The sequence below is a fragment of the Mesocricetus auratus genome, unplaced genomic scaffold (genome assembly GCF_017639785.1).
Source record: "Mesocricetus auratus isolate SY011 unplaced genomic scaffold, BCM_Maur_2.0 Super-Scaffold_100018, whole genome shotgun sequence".
Taxonomy (NCBI): domain Eukaryota; kingdom Metazoa; phylum Chordata; class Mammalia; order Rodentia; family Cricetidae; genus Mesocricetus; species Mesocricetus auratus.
The window spans coordinates 44,206,819-44,231,647 of record NW_024429199.1 but is presented as its reverse complement, the minus strand read 5'-3'; the positions used below and the strand labels follow the sequence as shown (position 1 = coordinate 44,231,647).

Genomic DNA, 24,829 nt, shown 5'->3' with positions numbered 1-24,829 from the left:
CCAAAACATAGGTGGGAGAAATGTCTTTCTAAAAGGGTCATCGTAATTCTGGTCTAGTAATATGTTTGTCCCCATTACATGTAATGAACATGACTGGGGACTGCCATTTTAAAAAACCAACTCCCTTCCAAGCCAGCCCCAACTAAAATGCTTTTGACAATGTAAATACTTAAAGGTGTTTTCCTTCAGAGATGAATGTAGCAATTACTACAGAAAAGCAAAGGCCTGTTAGGGCAGCCATGCTTAAAGGGCTGTTGAGTCTACTAAATGAGCAGTGGTTCTCAACCTTCCGAAGGCTGTGAACCTTTGATACAGTTCCTCATGTCGTGGTGACCTCCAACCTTAAAATTACCTTCACTGCTACTTCATAATCTGTGTTTTCCAATGGTTTTTTTGGGAGGGTTCATGACCCACAGGTTGAGAACCAATGCTTTAAGGCGTGAACTATCTGTAACAACCATACCAGCAATTTTCACCAGGACAGACGGGGCATTTCAGAAGTAAAAAAAAAAAAAAGAAAAGAAAAGAAAGAAAAAGAAAAGAAAAAAAAGAAAAACACAAGACAATGCACTTTCAGAAAAGTCTTTAGAATTGATATTCATTGGAAATGGGCAACATAGAAGAGTATAGGAATGCAAAGGCTTCTGGGAATTCTCCAAGTGGTGAGTCCCCCTTTCTCTCTGCTACTCAGCTCCTGGCACAGGGTCCCTGTTAGATGTCTGGGGATTTGCCTGTTTGGACCTGAAGATAAATTGTGTTTTCTTTGGCCTTTGATTTCCTGTAGCAACCATAAATAAAAATTAAGGTTAGTGAATAAAAAATAACATTTTGCTTGTCTGATACTTGAAACAGGGTCTTGTGATGTAACTGTTGCTGGTCTGTCATTTACTATGTAAAAATGCTGATCTCAAAGCCACCATATAGATGAGTCTGCCTCAGTGTCTCCAGTGTTGGAATGACAGTCATGAGCCATTATGCTCAGCTTAACAGTCAGCATCTTGATAAAGAAATTTGCAGTGTTGAGAGTTGGGGAATATTGCATAAGAGGGGACAGAGAAAATGGAAACCCAGGGGATGGGGAAGAGTGCTATGTAAGAGTACTGTCTCCTGGACATGATAAGACATGGCCATTGCACCCATGAGTTCACTGCAACTGTGATTACCAACACAAGACCTGAATAAGATCAAGCCAATAATGTCAGTCAACATTCTAATCGGCAGCCCTAACTGGATCTTAATGAGTGTTGAACAGTACTATCCTCCAAGCAGAACAACCACTATCTTCATCAGACAGCTGTATCCGCAAAGAACATCCAGCTGGGTCTGTTGACATTCCCCTCCTGGCAAGAGGATGTGGGGAGGGCCATTAGACCCTCTACTAAGTATCAATCACTCCTCCTGGCAGGTTCTATGCAGTCCTGCCCCAATTACATACAGCCTTGGGGTCGCAGGGAGGAGCTAGAGTAAACACACTGAGGCAGCCTAGAAGAAGGTCCTCCATCCAAGCGAGCACTGACTTCCCAATGCTGCTGCTTTTGGGTCACCTGTGATTTTACTTATAAGTCCTGACCCAGCATCTGTAAGTAAGCCTAATAAACTCATTTGTTCCCCAGGATTAATTTTGGTAGGACCAAAGTTTAGCTTTTCACTGGGACCTTAGAAGGAGGTGGGGAAACACATTGTCTAGTGCCCCTGGCCAGTGTGGGACAAATGTCACTATCCCTGAAGCAGTGTGGGACAACTGTCCATTATCCCTGATTCAGAATAGGACAACTGTCACTATCCCAATTCAGCATAGGACAACTGTCGCTATCCCTGATTCAGTGTGGGACAACTGTCACTATCCCGGATGCAGTGTGGGACAACCGTCCACTAAGAAGCAGTGTCTGTTTCGCTGATTTCTTTGCAGAGTTCAGTGTCTGAGCTCTTTTCCCATCTCCAGCATCTCTGGAGGACAACCCAAGCCCAAACATCTGAAAAGCTCTCCCAAACCCTCAAGGGAGAGTAAACGAGAGTGTGCACCGATGCTGTGACCCTTTATAGAGGATGAGACCACACCCTCCCGTCCCAGCATCACAGCCCTCACCTCCTCCGTAGGTTCTCTGCTTCTTCGATAGTCTCAGGCAAAGCCACACCCTTGGTCTCTGGGAGAAGAAATGCCATGGCCCCAGCAGTCAGTCCCAAAACCCCTACAAATGAAACAGAGTCCAAGGAAGAGTGTTAGAACGAGCTCACTGCTCTTCCATGAGTGCAGTGAGACAGAGAGGGTGGGGAAGAGGTGCTGTTTGTCTTTGAAAGCGATCAAGAACATTCAGGAAAGAACTGGAGGCAATGGGATACTGGGAGAAATGCAAGAGGAAGACAAGGCAATATTTGCCTTCAGTTTGCTTCTCCAGAAGCATAAAATTCCAAAGTAACTAATGTTTAAGTATTAGGGGATTTTTTAATGTTGAATGCCTGAAGAAAAAACTGTAAATATCAGTTTTAAATTGTTATTATGATAGATGACTGATAGATGTAGATAAGTAGAAAGATATATGCATTGGTAAATAGCTAGATGATAGATGATGGATAGATATTGGTTGATGATAGATGATGTATTTATTAATATAGATAGATGTCACATATAGAGAGAATAGATACATAGATATAGATAGAGATATATTGGTTGATTGATGATAGTTACAGATAGGTAGGTAAGTAGATAGATAGATGATAGATGATAGATAGATAGATTGATAGATGATAGATAGATAGATAGATAGATAGATAGATAGATAGATAGATGATAGCTACCTAGTCAAATGATAATGCTATGTGGTAAATGCACAAACAGATGATAGATTCATACATGCATGAAAGATGAAAGAAATTTTAAAAAGACAGAGAAACCCACATAGATACAGAGATGACAGATACATAGGTACGTAAGTGTAGAGATAGGGATGGAGACAGAGTTGGAGAGCATGGCCAACCTACATGTGCCCTTCTTGTTACTCTCTCCACTCCTCCTTTCCCTCTTCCCTTTCTTCCCCATCCCTTTCTTATTCTCTTCCCTTCCTTCCCTCTGTCTCCAGCCCATTCTCTAACTCTCTCCCTCCCTTGCCTTTCTCCTGTATTGGCCTGTGCCAGGCAGGGCATTTTTCTGCACACACAGCCAGCCTTCTGCGGGTGGGTGAGCATGTCCTAGAACCCCTCTTCTCTGTGTTGGGAGACAGAAATGGTATTCCTATCCTCTTTCACCGGTCCAGCCTTATCAGCAAAGAGGACACAGATTCCTACGTGTCTTCTTGTGCCGTCTCCTCATTTTCTGAAGCAGGGTCTCACAGATAGGCCCTTATTTCTGTGGCTGTCCTCCCTCGGTCTCCAGTGTGCCGGGACAACAGATGAGCATCACCACTCTCAGAAAGGGATAATCACTCAACACCATCATACCCCTGGCAATGGCATGTTCAATGCAAACAAATAAGAAAATAAATGCACGGGACCGGAGAGATGACTTGGCAGTTGAGAACACTGTTTGCTCTTCCAGAGACCCTGGGTTCAATTCCCAGCACCCACATGGCATCTCACAACTGTCTGTAACTCCAGTTCCAGGGGACCTGACACCCTCATACAGGCAAACTACTGCACATGAAATAAAGATAAATTTTTGAAAAAAAAGAAATGCACAAGAAAGCAGCAGATTACATAAAAAATATTATCAGCCTGTAGACTGCAGGATGGATTGATGGATTCTGGAGCCACAAGGTGAAACCATCTGACCACGACATGGGAATTACATCTTACTATGTCCTCAAATGCAAGGTGGAAAGAGTCAGGAGACAGCTGAAGCCCGTGCCCCCATCCTTGAACTCAGTCCACAAGCGGCTGCTGATTGCTTACACAATGCGCTCCACCAGGCCAGAAAGAGGGAATAGCTTACCAAACAAAATGAGGGGCAAGGGTTGCCAAACTTCCATCAGCCTGAACACCATGAAGGGGGTGAAGATCCCACCCAGATCACACAGGGCGGAGCACACCATCATCCCAAGATTCCTGGGGAGACACAGAGACCCAACAGGTCACGTTCACGTTTCATCTTCAAGGTGTTCACAGCATCCCAGAGCGAGCACGAGATCAAGGCAGGCGCTCAGGACCCCCAAAACCACAGGGCTGGGGAAGAGCTGCGCAGGGAGAAGGTGGCAGGCGAGCACAGACGTAGGTGTGGGCTGAGCGCTGCTCCAACAGCTGGAAAGACAGCCTACCTCTGCAACTGTGCTCCCACATACTTAGCCCGGACACTCCTCAAGGCCAGCGAAGGGCCCAAGGGAGATGAGCAAGCATACTCATTCTCTGACTTAAACTGTAGCTCTACCACTCTCCCGACCCAGGGCTGTGATGTGTTGTCACTTGGGAAGAGAGCACAGTATCTGTGTGTGGCTAAGTTTAGAAGACCCAGATTTACACCAGGCGATGTCTGTTATCAACACCACATGAGATTGATGCTCAGAGTGTGAAGACAGCTACTCAGCTCAGACCCCGCCCTGTGAGTGCCGGTCCTTCTTTGAATTGGGAGTGTTTACAAAGTAATGGGTGGCCGGAATGAGTGCCTTTTGCTGTCTGCATTTGATTCTCTTGACTGTAAACACTGGAACTCCCATGGAGGTGTATATATAGGCATCAGGTTTAAGGTTGTTTCTGGACATCCAGCTTCCTCTCCTACTGTCTGAGAACGCTTATCACTCAGTGCATACTAGAAAGGGGCGTTCAGGAAGGCACCATCTGACCTCCTCCATAGAGGACCAGGCACTAGATAACTGCTGTTGTTTAGGGAAGTGTTCGGACAAGCCTGTGTGTCACACGGTTGGTCACTGACCAGTGGTGCTATCATGTAACTGGAGTTGTTAATTGGTCTAGATAATAAAAACCCAGAGTCACATACAGAGGGAAATGTGGAGAGATCAGAGAGAAGGAGCAAGCCACAGCCACCTTTACCTCCTTCAGCATCTCAGCAGACCAGAGAGTGAGTTCCTGTTTCTCCCTGCTTATATCCTGTTTCCGCCTGACTATCTTACTTCCTGTCTGTCTGCACAGACCTCCAGGCCTCTGTGGTTAGCTAGTGGTAAGCTCCATTCTCTGACCTTCAGACAGACTTTATTTGCACAAGCAAGATATCAATACACTATAATAAGATACCGGAGCCTTTGGGAGGTAGGGTTTGATGAGACGAAGTTGGGTTAGCAGGAGTGCCTTAAGTGGGCGATGGGAATCCCAGTCCTTCCTCTTCCTTGTCTCTGTTTATCTCTCTAGTTGGAATGTTTTGTGCTATCTTGAGCCCCAACCCCACAGCAACACAGTCAAGTGACCATAGACTAAAGCCTCTGGGAACAGGATTTAAGCTGGACCTTTCCCTTTTAAAAGTTGGTTTGTCCCATTATTTTGTTACAGTAACACACAGTACCTTTGACCGTTTCTCTGGATCTGGCAGCCCATGACAGTAGGCTTGTTTGTCCTGACTTTCATTTTTAGACTCTGAGCTCAAAAGTACTAACACAGAAGATCCTCCCCACCCATCCACCCCCATCTCTTGGTTTTTGTAGTTCTTATTTGTTTTGGATTTTATTTTTGGTTTGGTTTGGGTTTTTGAGAAAGCGTCTCATTATCTAGCCCTGTAAGGCCTGGTAAAAAGTTTTCTCCTTAGCTTCCCTTCATCTCCTTGTACTCAGATCAAGCAACTTGTTGCAAACATGAGTCTAAAATGCACTCTTTGATAAAGGGACTGGCAGAGGGCATAAAAGAGTAGGCCAAGCGGCAGGTGTCAATGAAAATGGAGGATTTCTTAGACGTTGTCACAAAACAAATGGAGCAGAAATAATTTATACAAGGGAAAAATAATTTAAGGCAACAAGCCAAATTCTACCCAAGGTCAGGTTAGGATAGTGTCCATTTTTTTTAAAGCTCGAATAAAGTAGTTACTTTTACAATTAAAATAATCTTCTCTTCAAGTTGAGATCTTAGGGCTAAAGACAAGGACCAGAAGGTAAAGGTGCCTGCTGCCAAGCCTAATGACCTGAGTTCGATCCCTAAGACCCATGTGGTAGAAGGAGAGAGCAACCTCCTGCAACTTGTCATTTGACTTCTACATGCAAGCTATCACAGACACACACACACACACACACACACACACACACACACACGACAAATGTGTTTTAAATAACTCTAACAACTAAGTTCTTAAAACACTGGAGGCAATCAGCTCACACACAGATACTAAGCATCATCCAGATATAGGAAAAGTAAAACTACCATGATATCTCTACCTCCCAAGAGGACCTCAAAGTGGCCATACCAAACTAACCTCAATTCCCAACACATTCCTGAAGGATGAAAAAGATAGAGTATCTTTGGAAAATAGGTTTACTGTTGTCTTTTTTTTTAAATAAGCTTAAACACACACATATGTAAGTATACCCCTGCAATTCTATCCCTGCATTCATCCGAGTCAAACAAAAACATGAATCCATTCAAAGGTTCCACATGGGTGTTGGCAGTAACCGCCTCATTGCCATCCTGTGTTGGCAGCAATATTCACCTGCTGATGGAAAAGCAGGTACAGGGACATCCACACTCTGGGACGCATTTCAGGAAAGGACAAGGCATTGACAAACACAGTGAGGTAAATACAGCTCATCATAATTAGTGGCAGAAGCCAGACAAAGGGCCACACGTCGTGACTTTTATTTGCTGGTGGTCCAGAGGAGGCAAACCCATGTGGACAGAACGGGGTCTTCAAGAGGACTTGCTGTGAAGAGGTGAAGAAACTTGGCGGGGACAATGGGAATATGCTGTATTTTGGTTGTGCCAAGAGTTGAAGAGTAATACACATAAACATGTATGTGCATGCTATACATACATCACCCAGACTCATCAAACTGTATTTTAGAAAAAGCCATTTTCACTCTGTGTATGTGAGACTTTAAGGGAAAAAAAACACCGAAGTGTAGACAGCAAAAATGAAAGATGTTGCTTGGACCGTATGAAAACTTCTGTTCATCAAGGAAGCGCTCCACAGAGTGGAAAAACAGCCTTCAGAATGGAAGGTGATTACATACGAGTGCAGCATCTGATGAAGGGCTGATATGCAGAACATATCAAGAACCATAACTCAACAACCACAGAGATGAGCCAAGCACAGGAAAACTACCTCACTGGCCATTTCTCCAAAGACAAGGAACTGAGTCACTAAGAGTGGGCCTTGGTTTTACAGTCTGACCCCACTTCCTGTTTACTCTCTAACTCCTGGCTGCCAAGGCCATGTGACCAACCAGCCTCCTACTATGGCAAGCCATGCCATCCCCACCATGATGAACTGTACTACCTTGAACTGTGAGCCAGAGTAAGCCTTCCCTTTCTTAAATCACTTTGGCAAGGTATTTTGTTGCAGAAAAGAAAGGAACTATTACAGTGACCCACCCTTGGAAGCATCTTCCAGAAATGTCTTAGAAATTCTGCTCTCTGCCTAGCTGTAGGGTGGCTATTTCAGTGTCCATTGCCATATGTGACCTCACCTGATGAATGTAGGGTACAGCTCAGCATTCACCAGGCAGATCATCTGCAACACGATGGTAGCTCCCATACGGCCCAGGCAAGCAAGGGTGACATTCAACCAATGCAGCTCTAGGAAGAAACAAAAAGATGGCTGGAGCAAGGATGGACTGGGCTGGGCGGGGACCAGCAATGCCCTAGCTCTGATGGGCAGCGAAGGATGGTCTTAGCCCTCTGCACTTCTGCCAACAATGTCAGGCCATAAAGAATGACACACGCCTTTAATCCCAGCACTCAGGAGACAGGCGGATCTCTGTGAGTTCGAGGCCAGCCTGGTCTATACAGCAAGTTTTAGGACAGCCTCCAAAACAATACAGAGAAACCCTGTCTCAAAAAAAAAACAAAAACAAACAAACAAAAAAAGAATCTTACTCGGGATTCTAGAAATAGAAAAATGGGGGAGATGAGAAGAGGTCTTATTTTAGAGGTAGCACATAGGGTCCTCCGGCTGATCATGCACATACACATACACACACATACACACACACACTCACAGACATATACACACACATTCACAGACATATGCATACACACAAACACAGATACACACATACATACACACAGAGATAGACACACACACAGACACAGACAGATACACATACATACACAAATACAGATACACACACATACATACACACAGAGATAGACACACACACAAACAGATACACATAGATACACACACATATACACATACATACACTCACACATATACACACACACAAACACAGATATACACACATACATACACACAGAGATAGACACCCACATACACAAACACAGACAGACAGATACACACAGATACACACACACACACACACACACACACACCCTACCATTCATGTCCTGCCCAGCATGACTCTTGAGAAAAGACAAATACCTTCTGGTCTTTTCCATAACACCCTGCATGAGAGACTGCAGAGGGGCTCCCCAGGCACACAGCGCACCACACAGCAATAAGGGGGAGAGAGCAGCTCAACATTCTTAGGAGCTACTGCTTCCAATGTGAAAAGCCGCTTGTGAGCTTAAATTAAGACTTCCTCGGGTGACTCTGCCTGGACCTTCTGTGCAGGTGTTTGTCTCGGGTTATAAGAATTATGAAGCAATGCTCACAGCCACCACTGGACTGCCATTGGAGACCTGAAGAACCAAGTGCCACAGAGCGGGTGGGACTGCTTGGGGAAGCAGCGGGTGGCACAGCCATCTTTGGAAAGCTGCCAGGAGTCCACTGCCGCTAAACTCGAGTGGGTTCTGACAGTATGTTCACAGACATGTCCCCAAGGGAGCAAAGGACCCATGTCTACCAAGAAGAACTTTGTAGCACAGCTCTGCTCCCAATGGACAAACACCACAAGCAGTATCAGTAGGGGAGATCACATGGCGTGATGTCTCTATAAGGAGCAATACACTGCTAAGGGGGAAAAAAGTCTACACAGTCAGTCATGTGACAACATAGACAAGCCCTACCCATATAATGGACAGGTCAGGGAAGTACATCCGAGGTGGCTCTGTTTATGTACCTGGGCTAATCTGTAGCAACAGAGGTCAGGAGAGGTGGTTGGCAATGCAGTGGTATTTATCTGAGGACCGCAAGGGACACTAAGGGTTAGAAGTATCCTCAGACTCTGAGTTCTGCTACCCGATGTCTGTATGTTTAACAAATTGAGTCATTCACTTAGAATGTGCCTAGTATATGTTTGCTACACTTCAGCCTAAAACTCTTTCAAGTCCAGCCTAGGAAACGCCCTGCCTTTGTTCTCGTTCCAGAAGCTTATCAGGGTGTTACGACACAGCGCCACGATTCAGTGACCTGGGAAGTGAAATGGAAATGGACTTACCATGTGGGATAAAGATCATGATGAGGCAGGCCGCCCCGGCCACCAGATTTGAGGTGGCCATTGGGTAGATGCGGCCAATGCGGTCAATGGTGACAAGGATGATGAAGGCCGCAGGGAATTCCATCAGAGAAGAGTAAAAGAAGTCCAGGTAGAGGTTCCCACCTGTGGCCCCCACGTGCAAGATGAGGCCCTGGTACACCACAGCGCAAGAGAACCTGCAGAAGAGACCACGAGTCAAAAGCCAGCCCTACGGACCTCAGCCAACTGGACAGAAGGATGTGCCACTTGCTACAAAATGTGCTACATGGCATGAAAAGTGTCCTGTGTCCTGCTAAGGTCTCTGATAGGAAACTGTGTCCCCACCGATGTGACAGTGTGTCTTACATATATCCCCAAGATACCTACTGTTAAACTTTTCCCCCCAGGATATCTGAAACAGGAAGGCAGGGGGAGATTTCAGCTGGATACTCCTGCTTGCTACAAGCTCAGGGGGTCTGGGACTGTACTGAGCCCCACACACAGTGACCTGGAACACTCCTACAGGCCCGCAAAGTAGGAAGCAGGTGCAGGCAAAAAGTGAGTACCCAGGACCTGGTGTCGGGTCTCTTTGTAAGCTGTGTGACTGCGGGGAAATTGAGTGACCACTCTTTGCTTCTCTCTTCACCTGTGAGTGGGGCGGTGCTGGCCAGCAGACAGCATATGTGACTATTTACTGAGATAACAGACAGAGGAGCCTAGTGCCGCTCCTGACACACAGCAGAGGTAGGGTACTGTCATGGGCATCAGCGGCGTCCTTCCAAAGTCAAGGATGCAGAGCTTGACTAGCCAGGTCTCCGGCCCCACGGCACCGTCTTCATCAGACACATTTAGGTCTCCCCTTCACCCACCACATCAACTCCATCCATATTCAAGGAAAGCAACATCGTGGACCATGTTGCATAGTCAATGAAGGCATTAGATTAGTAGCTCAAGTCCAAACTTGAGGGAGCTAACGTCACTAAGGGGAAATGATACTGTTCTGGAAGCTGACACCACTGCACCCAAATTGGCATTGCAATGGTAAGATTTTAATCCATAAGAAACTTGTTTTATCTCAGGGAAAAGAAAAAAAATGACTATCAGCCCCCACTGTCACACTTAAGAAAAAACTGTCTAACTGGTCAACCAATCCGTGAATCAGTGCTGCCATCTTTTGGAAGACCCTAGAATTTAATATACACATATTAAAATGTGCCCAGAATTTCCTACAGTGTCCAACACTGTTCCAGGCCCTTTACATAGATCACCACACTCATGTCTAGTTGCCTATTATCTCAGCATTCTATTTCTCACACTACCGATGAGTTCCCTGTGTCACAGACTGGAACAGGTACTCTCTTACAGCCACGTGGCCAAGATGTGGCAGCAGGTCCTCGGCTTACCTTAACAAAAAGACACAGGCATGAGCTAAGGAGATGGCTCAGTAGAGTGCTCACTCTGCAAACATGAGTTCGAAGCCTCAGCACCTATGTAAAAAGCCGGCCAGCGTGATGGCACATTTTGTAACTGGGGCTGGCTGGTCAGGCAATCGAGCTGAATCAGCAAGTTCCAGGCCCAGTGAGAGATTGCCTCAAAAAATAAGGCGGGCAACATAGGAAGCATCTCATGTTGACCATACACACATACACACACACACACACACACACACACACACACACACACATGCACGCACGCACGCGCGCACACACACACACAAATAAAAAATACAATAAACGAGTAGAGGGCATGGGAGGGAGAAAGTGGGAGGTCTCCTGGGTTTGAGCTATGGGAGGCCAAGTAGGTCCCAAGAATGCACCTCTATTCTTGTTGGATTCAGAAGTGCGACTGCCTTACAGAGCACAGCCTGAGAGAGGCAGGGTAGCCGCAGGCCGCCACAGCTCATACGAGATGGCCCCTCGCAGTGTTCCCACGTGACGGAGAGTACACGCGAGAAGCAGAGCCTCGGGCGCTTCAAGTTTACACAGAGGTTGCTGAGGGGCCGGGTGACGGGAGTAAAGCAAATGGAGCTGTCACCTGCCTTCTTGGAAAGAGTGTGTCTGCAGAGGGTGAAGCTGGCGCCGCTCCTACCCGCAGTGGGTCACAGGTGCTCCGTGGAGGAGACACACTGCTAAGTCTAACTCTGAGTGGACACGCAGATAGCTGTGACACCTGTGGCTAGGCACAGGCTCCCAATGACAGAGGCCAAGGGCACTAAGGCAGGGGAGGAGCCACAGGCCCGGTATCTAAATGGATCAGAGGAGTCCATGAAACTACGATTGCTCAATTCAGCGCTCGGCAAACGTTCACCGCAGGCCTACTATGTGTCAGGTAATACCCGACTACTCAGCCCTTTGCTCCACTAAAACATAACATGGAAAAGCTCAGCAGGGCAGTCCCGAGGGGGCCCGGAGCACAGCAGCTCCGTCACGGCTGCTCAGCTTGATATTCAGAAGGAAGCAGGACCGTGTTGAGGATTGACTGATGCTCTGGAAGAACAGGTAGACTTCCTCCTCATGAAAACAATTAGGGGGCACAAACTGTCCTTGGCAAGCACGGGGACAAATACATCTACGTGCTGCAAGGTCCTTATCCGTGAACCAGGGAGCACAAGGACCCAGAGGTGGCCCACAAGGCTTTCAGATGCGAGGAAGGATACGTCCTACTTAAAGGCTGCACTGAGCTACTGGAACCTTCTCCACTACCCCACACCAAGTCGACACTCGGCTGCCCCCAGGACATATGACACTTAGACTGAGGTGGCTTCTTCACCCTTCTCGGCATTGACCTCACACCCACTCTTACTAAAACACAAGAAGACTCTGGCCCAATGACCACTCAGCTCCTTGTCATACTCTTTCTACGGGGTGATTCGTACCCAGCATTTGGACAGCAACAGAGTAGCCCCGCCCCCCGTGGGGGTGGAGGGGGGGTGGAGAGATGTGTAGGTAGAGCACTCACCACATGTACATCAGGATGAAGGTGTGCTTCCTCATGCTGGGAGTGCGAAACAGGTCTGCAAAGGAAGGGGTCTGCTTTTCTGAGGAGGCTTCCTCCTTCACGCAGAGCATCTGGGAGAGAGTCAGTCCTCAATACGCTTGGTCTGTGTGCACACAACAGCCCCCCACCCCAGGGAGGGGTCCCATGTAGTTCATGAGGCAGCCCCAAACCCGCAAAGAGAAGGACCCCTTCTGAATTCCAGTACCTTCAGGTCAGCGGGGGGCACCTTCCTGTTCTTCTGAGCAATTTGCTCCATAACCCTTACTGCTTGGGTGGTTCTCTTCTGGGACAGCAGCCATCGAGGGGACTCTGGCACACACCTGCAGACACAGCTCATAACTGTAGTGCCTTCCCCCCAAGAACTCACCCCACCTTAGTCCTTGACAAGAGTTGTGCAGTGGCTTGACCCAAGGAGCCCCAGATCCTCCGGTAGGATCGTGATTCCCCAAGATGCTTGCCAAGGAAGGCCTCGGCTGTGGGGTGCAGCTGTGGCCCGTGCCATGTGACCCTTGCTGGCTGGCCCATCTATGATCTCTGCAGGTTACTGCTACTCAGAGCCACTGGCTGAGATTCCCAAAGCAGAAGGGATCAAGGCTCCCCTACACCCTTTTTTTGTGAAATAGGGTCCCATCTCTCTTAGAAGTTGGGAGCCCTGTTCTACACTCACTGAGTAGGTACTTCACATACATGTTACATGTATATGTACAAGAACAGCTGAACAAGGCCCATGCTGTCTCCCAAAGAAAGGCTTCACGTGCCCTAAAATCAAATAGACAATGTGCCATTTCTCCCTCCTTTCATGTCTATTTTTTTCTCTTTTTTTGTTTTGAAACAGCGTCTATTGCTTCTGAGTTTTACGCTGAGATCATGTGGAGACAGGGTCTTTGCATGTATTCCTGGATAGCTGGATAGCTGGGCACTTCCCACGTAGCCTGGATGGCCTTGAACCCCATGGCAATCCTCCTGCCTCAGCATCCTCCACCCCTACCCCCACCCTGAGTGCTGGGATTACAGGCATTCATCACCATGTCCAATTCAAGCCATTTCACACGGGTCTGGGACATTGCAGCTCAGGGATGGAGACTCTGATGTGATGGTCTCCCCGTAACTCGGGTATGCCCTGGCTAAACATCCACATGGGGCCAGGGTCCTTTCTCACAGAAAACCCCTTCTTATGGAGATCAAGCGCCTGCTGTGTAGTCGGATGAGAGGGAGGCAGAGCCTTTTCAGTGAGCACATTGTGAGACAGACAGGAAGTGAGGAGAGGAGGCAGGAGACAGAGGAGAGAAAGCAGGCAACAGAGTGAGGTGACCTGACTTGAAGTTGTGTCACTGCAGGAACTCTGGGGACTGCAGGATGGAGCAGCCATGGCAGTAACGCGTCCACTCTTGTCTGTCAACCTGCGCTACATTCTTTATGAAGACTGTCTCCAAGGTGTCTCTGGGCCTCTGGGTAACACATGCTGTTTAATACTGGCTCTGGGCTGACTCCCAAGGCCAGTCTCTCTGTGGCTGGCTTGCCTTGTGTTTCTAGAAGAAGGTACATTTCCTTTGACATGGGAAGGCAGCCTCTGGGCTTCCTTGTAGTGTCACTCCTGCCTGTCTGAGGCAAGTTTGGACAACGCTCTGTGTAGGGACAGCAGCCGGCACACCGTGAGGAGCTCTGGGCACATCAAAAGAATGACAAGCACTGGGTGAGAGCACCAGACCACAGAAACCATAGTGAGGGCTCAGGCCTCCTGGAAGGTGGCCTGCGGAGTGGCAGAGGTCAGAGCAGCCCTTCATGCCCCCAGAGCCTAGCAGACACAGCATGGAGCAGGGATGTCACCCTGTCTCTGGCAGGGGGAGCATTACCAGTAATAGAGCAAGAAGAAGAAGGTGGGCAGGGAGACAGCCAGCTGGAGCCAGCGCCAGTAGGGAATGGCGTAGGCCACCCCAGGAAGCCCCACCAGCCCCACCGTGAAGGCCGTCTGGTACAGGATCGCCGTTGTTCTTCTGTAACCAGAGCCGACGAACTCTGTGACTGAAAAAGAGACGGCGGTCAGGGGCAGGTTCGGAGGAGAGAGACCTGGAGGCAGGCTGGCTCCTGACCCTTGCTCCTCACCAGCCACAGACCCTGCCTCACCCCCACCCGTTTCTTTCCCGTCTGTCCGTTTTCCACCTCTCCTTCCCCTAAACTCCTTGTCTGGCCTCTCGCTGGGCTAATGCCCCTCCCCCTGAGCCTACGGGCTCACTGGGCCACTTTGCCACCAGGCTTTCTCTGGGTGCTCCCCTTTCGCCTTCTTCCTCGCTGTTATCCTCATTTCTAAAGCACCGAGGCACGGAGAATGAATTAACTTGCCTGGAATCCCACAACTGCTCAGACCTGGAATGTGGATTCAACCCCGGGCCGCCCTTCTTAAGCACTCGTTATCACCGTACAGGTGTCTCAGGCTGCCCTGTGCTACCTGAGCCTCAACAGTGAGGCATTTCTTCTCAAGGCAGAACCTCCTTTTGTCTCTGTATCTAGCTGTCGGATATCATCCTAGGTTTTCATTCAAGTCGGTTGTGCCTGTAGTCGGGCTTGGGGGGAGTTGTTGGTTCTTCTACAACATTAAAATATCCTTCTACGTGCCTCACTTCCTGAACATCCTCCTGCTACCCTCACCAATAGGACTGCTGAGAGAAAAGGAGCTCACACCTATACCGCATCAGCCTCAGTTTCCCTCTCCCCCCCTCTCTCAACTAGCTGCCTCCCTTTCCTTAAAGCCTGCAAACATCCCCCTGCTCTCTCACCCCTATCGTTCATGGACCCAGGGACCGTCTCCCAGCCCCGTGTAATTACTCAAGGTGTAGCCAGACACCCAGCTGCCCTTGCTGACCATGCCCTGAAGCAGGCGGAAGAGCAACATGGATATGTAGTCCGGGGCCACAGCTGTCAGCACGCCCGACAAGGAAGTGACCAGAGTAGTCGCCAGGAGGCACAGCTTACGACCAAACCTGCGGAGACAGACAGGTGTATGGGAGGGATTAGGAATCCAGGACCAGGCACGCGTAAACCCCACCATGCCCGTCCAACAGCCTTTTTGAGTATCTCGTGGGCCACTTAAGCCACACTTCCAAACTCCATGCATCTGAGTTAGAACGCCTACCTCTGGTAGGAGTGTAGATCCACAAACAGCTGAGACACAGCCATGGCCGCCTCCCTGTTCAGAGCACACATCCTGCCTCTCTCGACTCCACTCCTCTCTCCCATTTGCACACCCCATCCACAACTGCCCAGCCTCTCTGCCATCGGTCCCAGCAGTCTGAAGCCACTGCCGTCACTTATTTTCCCCTGCGGAACTCTCCATGATGGATCCTGGCCAACCACACTCTCAACCCTCGCCCACTCTCCAAAAGCTGGCTCAAAGGGACTGCCTTCACATACCTGTCTGCAATGTAGCCCACCGCCAGGGAGCCGAGGAAGAAGCCTAGGTTCACACAGGACTGAAAAAGGTCTACCTTCCAGGCATCACCACACACCAGGTTAAACTGCGGCAGTAGAGAGAAAAGGAAACTGAGAACCCTGGGAAAACCCCCACTCCCATCCTCTGCCAGGGGAAGCAAGCTGTTCCACAGAAGTTGATCCTACCAGGCTGGATCATTTGTGTCTAACACACTTTTCCAAGATGCAGGAAACATCAACACAGATCTACCACCGCCACGCCTAGCTTCTTCTCGACATCTTTGTATCAGTGAAGATGGCTGTTGTTGGCTTTGCTATTGGTTGTTGGCTTTGCCATTGGACAATATCATTCTAAAAGGAGCGAGAGCAGTTAAAGATCCTCAGACGAGTTTGTAACTGCCAAGAAAGCTCTCCATAGAGAAATACAACCAAGAGCCAGAGAGGTGGCTCAGTGGAGGATCAGAGTTCAGATCCCCAGCACCCATATAAAAAGCTGGGCAGTGATGGCATGCTTGGTGGTGATGGCATACGCCTTTAATCCCAGCCCTGGGGAGGCAGAGGCAGGCAGATCTCAGAGCTCAGAGCTCAAGGTCAACATGGTCTACAAAATGAGTTCCAGGACAACCAGAGCTATACCGAGAAAAACCTGACTGTGACATCACCACTGGGAGAGTGTAGACAGGAAGGTAGAGTCGAAAGGATTAGGTGTTCAAGGTTATCCTCAGCTATATAGTAAGTTCAAGGCCAGTCTGGGCTTCATGAGAGCCTATCTCAAAAAGATAAAGTCTTGTTTTTTCAGAGCATGTAGATACTATGTATCTAATTGAACTCTATTGCTAAAGGATCTGTGGAATGCAATGGAACGGAAGGGCTCAGACAGAGGCAAGACAGCGTAGGAGCTAGCTTCATGGGGTAGAGTCTGAGAGAGAGGGGCAGTCAAGAGCTACGGGTAGAATTAAGTAGGAGACAGAAACAAAGGACAGGCCTAGATGTGCAATTGTTTAGAGGCCTGGAGGGAGAACGGCAGGAAGGATGTTCCTGGCCAAAACCACAGGGCAGCAGGGAACATCCTGAGCCGGGCTGGAGGGCTGTGTCCAGCAGGTCACGTTCTCTTCACAGCCGAGTGGGGCAGACAGGAGAGACTCCGGGAGGCTGGGCACTAGTGCTGAATGGGGCATCTCCTCCCCAGTGTTGGCACAGCTCTTCTTACCCTCCTGCAATCTCCGTCCCTTTGTTCCGCTCTGCTCTGTGACGTGCAACCATGGCTCTAGCAGCCTAGAGCAGCACGTGGGGTATGACAGCAACAAATCACTCGGCAGCTTGAGGCCCTGGTTTCCTGAAGCATTCCTACTGTGTCCCTCCAGGGCTGCAGTGAGGTCCAGAGGCAAGACATTGGTAAATGATGAGCCATTTTAATTTAAATGTTAAGATCGTATTAGCTCTCCGGTGATTCTAAAATTGCCGTATATGCTATACCCTTGACCTGTCACAAGGCCAAACTCTGAGTCTTGGAGATGCTACACTCGGCTGGCTGAGGTCTGTGTGACCGGCCTGTGCATTCTTTGACCCAGCCCCTCATTTTTCTGAAAAGATACATGAGATCATGCATTGCCACTCAACACCAGAAGAAATGGCTACCTTGACATCCACAAACCTGTGCCCAGACACCATCTGCTGCTCTGGGAGGTGACAAGCCCCTGAAGAGTGTCACTCTGATTCTCTCTACCTATCCCAGCCTAACACCCACCTTTGTGAGGTACATGTCTCACAGACGCACTCAGTGTGTCCCTCCGAAACCCTGAATTCTCCATCCCCCTCTGAATAGGACACACTGGGACAGAGCATCCCCGGATGTCACCTGGGCAACCAAGGCTCTATATCTTCATTCTCCCAACTGTGCCATTGTAGCTCCACTCTGTGTCCCACGACAATGACCTGTCACTAAAGTCACATGGCAGGAGAGGCCCATGGGACAGCTGCCCCTAGGCACCAATTTGATCCCTTCTTGGCCACTGTTGGTTTTCTGTGGTGATAATATTGCTTATGATTTATTAAAGTCACTGGAGATCAAAATAGCAAAGCAGCCATACTAGTTAGCCATAGAAGCCAGGCGGTGGTGGCACACACCTTCAATCCCAGGAATCAGGAGACAAAGGCAGATGGATCTCTCTGAATTCAAGGCCACCCAGGGCTACAGGAGTTTGAATCAGTCTAAAAGAGTAACAGAGCTCATGCCTTAATCCCAGCACTAGCGAGGTGGAGACAGGGGGATATGGTTGGGTGAAGAAAGGAATAGAAGAAGGACGCAGGAATTCGGAGCCTTTTGTCTCTGAGGATTCGTGGAGACAGGATTGCCATTTCAGCTGGGCAGAGGGGAGATCTACTGGCTTGGCTGCTTTGCTTCTTCGATCTTCAGCTTGAAGCTTGAACCCTAATATAAGCGTCTGGGTCTTTTATTTATTTTTTTTTAGTGCTATAACTTTCAGTCTGATCTTTGCAAGTTAGTGTTGCTGTAGGATGCTCTGTCCCCTTCTTCAGAGGTGGAGACAGCCACTCTACCCCGGGACTTTTGTGGAGTCAGACAGCTGCCACGGCAGAGGAAGCCCACCCATCCTGATTCAGTCTCACCTGCCAAGGCCACTGCTCCCTGAAGACCAATACTCCCCCAAACTTGTCCAGCATCAGCAGCTAGACCCCCCAAACTCCACTCATCCATTGCACCCCACCTGGGCCTGCACAAAGGTAAGGATAGAGGGAGGGGGGTCCCTGGGCCTATCTTCTATGCCCACAGGAGTTGCAACAGAGCTAGGCAACTTTTCCAGTCTACAAAACAATGTTTACAAGTTTGCCTCATCAAAGTCACCCAAGGCCCTTGTTCAAACACCCTTCCTCAGTGGATCGTGTAGCAAGTCAGTTTGGGAAGCACCAACGTGGCCACCTCGGCTCACCTCTGTCCAAAGGCTGCTCCGATTGCTCAATGCCCACAGCTGGTAGGACCAGCGGCTCTCGCTAGCCCGGTGTGCGGGCTGTGGTGAAACTGAGGCTCACAGAGCAGGTGAGGGCAACAAAAGCTAGGGAACATCTCATCCCTTGGTGGGAGGGGGCATTGTGATCCCAGTCCCTAGCCTTGGGGTAGGACCTAAACAAAGGTCACCCATCTGTCTCCCCAAAGGAAGTTCCAATGTCCAAGGTAATGACGAGTTAAAAATTAGTTATGCAGAAATGAGTAACTACTCTTAGCTCCTGATCTCTGGTTTGGGATAAGTAGTGAGGCAGCTGGAGGGAAGACATGAATGGGAGAGAGCACTTGTCTCCACTGCCCCACCCCGCACCCCGCCCTGCCTGGCCCCGCCACAGCTGAGCTTCTTTTAGATCTGTGCATGTGCTCGTCACACGCACATGTGTTTGTATGTACGTGTACACATTCATGTGTGCCTGCACACAGGGGTCAGCGTTAAATTATCTTCCTCTGTCAATTTCCATCTTACTTTGTTCTTGTGTGTGTGTGAAATGAGCTTATATGTGCATGGTGTGTGCACGTGTGTGTGTGCATGTGTGTATGATGAGTGTGCACATGTGTGTGACTGCAGGCATGCACATGCCATGGTGTACATATGGAAGTCAGACACCTTGAGAGTCAGTCCTTACATTCTGCCTTGTTTAAGACAGGCCTCTCTCTCTCCTTTACATTCAGTGTGTGATATACACGCATTCGTGGACGTCAGAGGACAACTTTGCAGGAGTTGGTGTAGTGATATGTTATCTATGATTTATTAGAGCTGACTCAAGAATTCAGAAAGCAAAGTCAGTCACAAGTCACAGAAGCTAGGCACATACCTTTAATCTCAGCACCGTTAATCCTAGGACTCAGGATTAAGAGATAGATGGATCTCTGTGAGTTCAAGGCCACCCAGATCCACACAAGAGTGAATCAGTCTAAAAGAGAACCATAGCTCGCACCTTTAACCCCAAGACTCATGAGAGACACATAAGTCAGTATCAGAAGGGAGTACCAGGCATTCATTCTCCAGCCACTCTGAGAAGAGGCTACAGTCTGAGGTGTGGTGAGAGCTCATCCATGGAGACAGGATCAGCCCATTCAGCCTGAGGTAGAGGTTAAGAAGCTTTACTTTTTTGATATTCAGCTTGAAGTTTGACCCCCAATGCCTGTCTCTGGGTCATTGAATTCATGTTACAAGTTTACCATCATATGAGTTGCATGACTACTCGGGTAGTCAGGCTTGGTGGTGTGTAAAGGGAATCCTTTTCCTTGAGAGAAGCCTTCCCGCCAGCCTGGTTCTAGAGCCGCATCAGTCCCAAATAAACACACAGGAGGCTATATTAATTATGAAGCTGTTGGCCTTGCTTGTTTCTTACTGGCTATCTCTGACTTAAGTAATTACCCCATAATTGTCAATCTAAGTATTTCTCTTATCAGAGAATAGTTCGGGGCTTCCTACCCCATGGCGTTATATCTGTGTTTCTCCTTCCCAGAGTCCTTCTGGACTCCTAGTCCCACCTATCTTGGTTCGCTATTGGCCAACAGTGCTTTATTGACAAATGCACAGGACTTCCCCAACAGTGGTGGGCACCTTTGCCACCTGAACCATCTCCCCAGGCTTACCATTGGTTTACCGTTGCTTACACCAGCTAACTGGCCCATAAGGTTTGGGGGAACCTTCTATTTCCACTTCCTGTCTGTCCACAGGAGCGATGGGGTTACGGGTATGAGCTACCATACCTGGCTTTTAACATGAGTTCTGGGCGTCTGAACTCAAGGCCTAGGTTTACACAACGGTCCTCACAATTGCACAGTAGGCAGCTCACCAAATGGGCCATCTACTTTCCCAGCCCTCACATGTGTGGTTCTTATTACCCTTGAATGCTTCCAGATGGATGCCACTGACTTTCAAACTCAGAGTGGTATAGCACTCTTTCTTCTAAAGCCATGGTCCCTCTGAATACCGCTACATAATTCAATGTCTTCACCAAGCTCTAGTTTAGGGTCATGGAAACCTCCCTGTGTGTGTGGTCAGTCAACTCTTCCTAAAACATTCTCTGTGTTCTTGCATCTGCCCCTGACACTGCAGGGCCCCACCCCTTTCCAGGTGGCCCCATCCGCCAGGCTCCCATCCAGGGCTCCATAGCTCCCTATCCTACGCCCTAAGCCAGAAACCTTAGACACTACTCGTAGACCCCACGCATCTCTACCTCTTACACCCTGTCTTTCTGTCCCATAACACTTGGTGTCTGTCACTGGAAGATGCCCAGGGGCTGACATCCACATCCAAGCACATAAATTATGGTGCCCAGCAGACATTCTGCAGGTGCCAAAGGGAGCTCTGAGCAGGCCAAGGGGAAGGGACTCCTCTCAGGAGCAGTCCTACCTGCATTGACGTTAAAACCATTAAGTAAAGGGGAGAAAAGGGGAAGAAACCCCAAACAGTCGTCTATGTGAGGGTGGGGGCCTTGGGTAAGGAGGACAATGGCCTCAACCTTTCAGTTCAGGTAAGCTGTGCCCTGGCCACAGGCAAGATATTTCTAATACAGCTTCCAAGCCGGGGCCTGAGACCTCTCATTGGGACAAACCACCCACACTCTCAGAGGAATCCATGAAGGGCAAAAACATCTAGTGGCACTTTTTTCCTAAACTCTCTTGTGGTGATGCACACAGTTAATCCCAGCACTGGGGAGGCAGAGGTAGGAGGATCTCTATGAGTTCAAGTTCAGCCTGATCTACAAAGAGGCTAATCAGGCGAGACCCTGTCTCAAAGCAAATAAACAAAAACAAAAAGACTCTCAAAGTCAAGTGCACCTACAGTCAACTAAACGATGGTGTCAAGGCCCTTGGATATCTTCACACACCCTACCACCCATAAACAATGAAATTGTGTTTGTGTTTCTGATCATCTGCCCAGTCCCAAGCTGATCCTAATAGTGGGTGAAGTTATTGTAATCCTGCTTGCCTACAGAGAGATCTAAGGCTCAGAGAAACGGAGGAACTTATCCAGATATAGTCAGCTAATAAGAGCTGGTGTCACATAGCATGCACCAGGACACACACATACACCAGGACACCCACATATATGGGCACATGTAAAATAAATTTTAAACAGAACAAGCTCTCCATAGTGGCCTCTCTAGTCCTTGGTGGGAAAAACACAGAGGCCAGGGCAGAGCCTGCTATTGTACAGCATACAGGAAGTTGGACCTCTCCTTCCTCCCTGGAAAGACACTGACCCATCCAGGAGTTGCTCTCAGTCTCTACATTACCCAAAATGCAGAGCCCATTAGTTACTACCTCGGTGACGATGGAGGAGCCAGGAGTGTCGTACACCCAGCCGTGCCGGCAGGGGCTCAGGGGCAAGTGGCTCCTGTTGGCCGCCAGGCTGGACAGGGGGTCCACACAGCCAAGGGTGCTCTGGTTCCAGTCCACCTCGTACTGCATGCACTGGCTGAGGAAGGAGGCCCCGTGCGCAGAGCCCAGGCCCGGCACGGTGTAGTTCAGCTCCTCAGCCGGGCTCCAGCCACAACGCTGGCTTAGCTCGGCCACCCCAGGACTCCGGCAGCGGTGGTCAGGGGTGAAAGCCAGGAAGACGATGCCCACGTAGACCGGAGCTAAGGAAACTGAGATCAGGCACAGCAGCAGGAAGGCTTGCTTCTGGAACCGGCCAAACTCCCCAACCTGCTCCAGGACATCATCCACAGATGGCATGGCTGGACAGTGCCCTCAGCAACTTAGCCAGACCTGCTCCCGACTGCCACCAGGGCTTCATACGGCCTCTCATTTAAAGTTCTTGGACCTGGGGTGGTTTGAAATCAAGTTGCTGTCCAAGCACAATACATCTGGAAGGCAACCAACCAGAAATAACCTTTTATCCCATGATGCGAGTGTGAGGGTCAGGGCAGGGAGTACATCGGTCTTTCCCCAAGCCTTGTTTGCTCTTCTGGGAAGTGAGCCAGGGCTCAGTCCTGGGAGGAGGGAGCAGGCAAGCAGGCTTGAGCCCCCCCATCTCTCAGGACCTTCTGAGGAGCACACCTGCCGATGAGCCTTCTGTGGCCTAGGTTTGTTACCCTGTAGAGTGCTTGCTGGCACATATGAAGCCTTGGGTTCAATCCCCTGCAGCACATAAACCAGATACAGTCGTGCACACCTGTGATCCCGGCAGCCAGAGGATCAGAAATTCCAGGTCATTCTTGGCTACACAGCCAAGTTTGGGATCAGTCTGGGCTACATGAGATCTTGTCTCAAAAGTTCATGAAGGACCGTCATTTTGCAGGGGTAGCAGGTCACTGAGCAGAACCAATGATTCCCTTAGAATAGGCCAAGTGGCCAATGTCAGGGATGAGGCCTCTGTGATCACATCACACAGGACTGGCGGTCCCGCCTGCTGGGATTCTCTGTCCTTTGTGGGCCTCCTCAGGAAGCAAGCAGCCTCATGGAGAAGCACATGCAGTAAGGAGGTAAGAACGGAGGGCCAGCAGATGATGATGGGCGAGCAACTGAGACCCTCGGCCCTCAGCCACGGGACCCAAACCCTGCCATCAGGCAGGCAGGCTCAGAGCCTCGTCCCTCCTCAAAGGTCCAAAGGCTTAAAAATCCAGTCTCTTTAAAACGCCCAGGCTCCATGCTGAGGTCCTGGGCCTGTGCCAACTCTGGAGACCACGTGGAGTCCATGTTCTCTCTCCCGCTGACTGTAAAGGGCAGGGTTATCAAGGGCCAAAGACTCACAGTAGAGAAACTGTGCCTCAGCTGCTCTCCAGACCCCTTCATACCGAGAAAACCAGCACCCACCTGGGTGGTCCGAGATTATCAAGTTCAGCCGGCAGCACAGGGGGAGCTTTGGCCGCATCAAACACAGCTGACTCTCGGGAAGCACTCCCCGGAAAGATTTCACCTCAGTGACTCTGGCCAATTCTTAAGTCACTGCTAATTTCTTAGCTCCAGCTGGCCAGCGTCAGTTTTCCCAGTGAAATACAGGTTTCACTGTAGTGGTTCGAGTCTCTCCGATTCTTCAGCCCCGAGTGGCCTGGTGGAGTCTTTGCTTCCCCTGGACCTTCACCATCCTCTGCACTGCCCCCGACATGTGTGTCGGCCACGCTCCTACAGAACGGCCCACTGAGCTCTCAACACTCGGTGGCTTTTCTACCCCAAAGTTCCAAAGTCCTCCCACAACCCTCCCAAAAACAACGCGGTCAGGTCTGACACAGCAATCCCCCACTGTCTTCGTTAGGGTTACATTTGCTGTGAGGAAACACCATGGTCAAAAGAAACGTTGGGTTAGGAGAGGAAGCCTTCCACATCACTGTTCATCACTGAACGGAGTCAGGACAGGAACTCAAGCGGAGCAGCAAGCTGGAGGCGGGAGCTGATGCAAAGGCCGTGGAGGCAGGAACTGATGCAGAGGCCGTGGAGGGTGCTGCTCACTGGCTTGCTCATCATGGCTTGCTCAGCCTGAGTTCCTACAGGACCCAGGACCACCAGCCAGGGGTGGCCTCACCCACAATGGATGAACCCTCTGACATCAGCCACCAATAAGGAAATTATGGCTTGCCTGCAGCCTGAAATTACGGAGGCATTTTCTCAACTGAGGCTCCCTCGTCTCAGATGACTGAAGCCTGCATCAACCGGACATAAAACCAGCTGGCGCACACTGCTTAAGTGATGTAATTTACAAGACTAGAAAGACGGAGTAAACCTTAGGGCTGGGGATGTACCTCGGCGAGCAGAGGGCTTGCCAAGCAAGCATGGAGTCCTGGTTCCAATCCCCAGTACCTCACGAATCAAGGGGTGGGTACTCACGCCTATAATCCCAGAACTGAGGAGGTGGAGGCAGGATGACCACAAGTTCAAGGTCACTGTCCACTCTCAGTGCATTTGAGGTCAACCTGAGGCCTTGTCTCAAAAAGAGGAAACATTGAACAAAGCTTAAAACGTAAGTGAAATTTTAAAATTGTGTGTCTGT

General features: G+C 49.3%; 1 protein-coding gene across 1 annotated transcript; it reads right to left on the bottom strand.

Annotated features, from left to right (window-relative positions):
• Positions 1-571: 571 nt before the first annotated feature.
• On the bottom strand, positions 572-23,323 carry LOC101834781 (solute carrier family 22 member 1). Its single transcript, XM_005065927.4, has 11 exons — positions 22,165-23,323; positions 15,846-15,949; positions 15,261-15,415; positions 14,291-14,459; positions 12,643-12,757; positions 12,399-12,508; positions 9,423-9,637; positions 7,551-7,659; positions 3,926-4,038; positions 2,087-2,189; positions 572-778 (listed from the first exon to the last, which is right to left on the bottom strand). The coding sequence occupies exons 1-11, from the start codon at positions 22,576-22,578 to the stop codon at positions 712-714; spliced, it is 1,674 nt and encodes a 557-aa protein (XP_005065984.2). The 5' UTR covers positions 22,579-23,323; the 3' UTR covers positions 572-711.
• Positions 23,324-24,829: the final 1,506 nt, after the last annotated feature.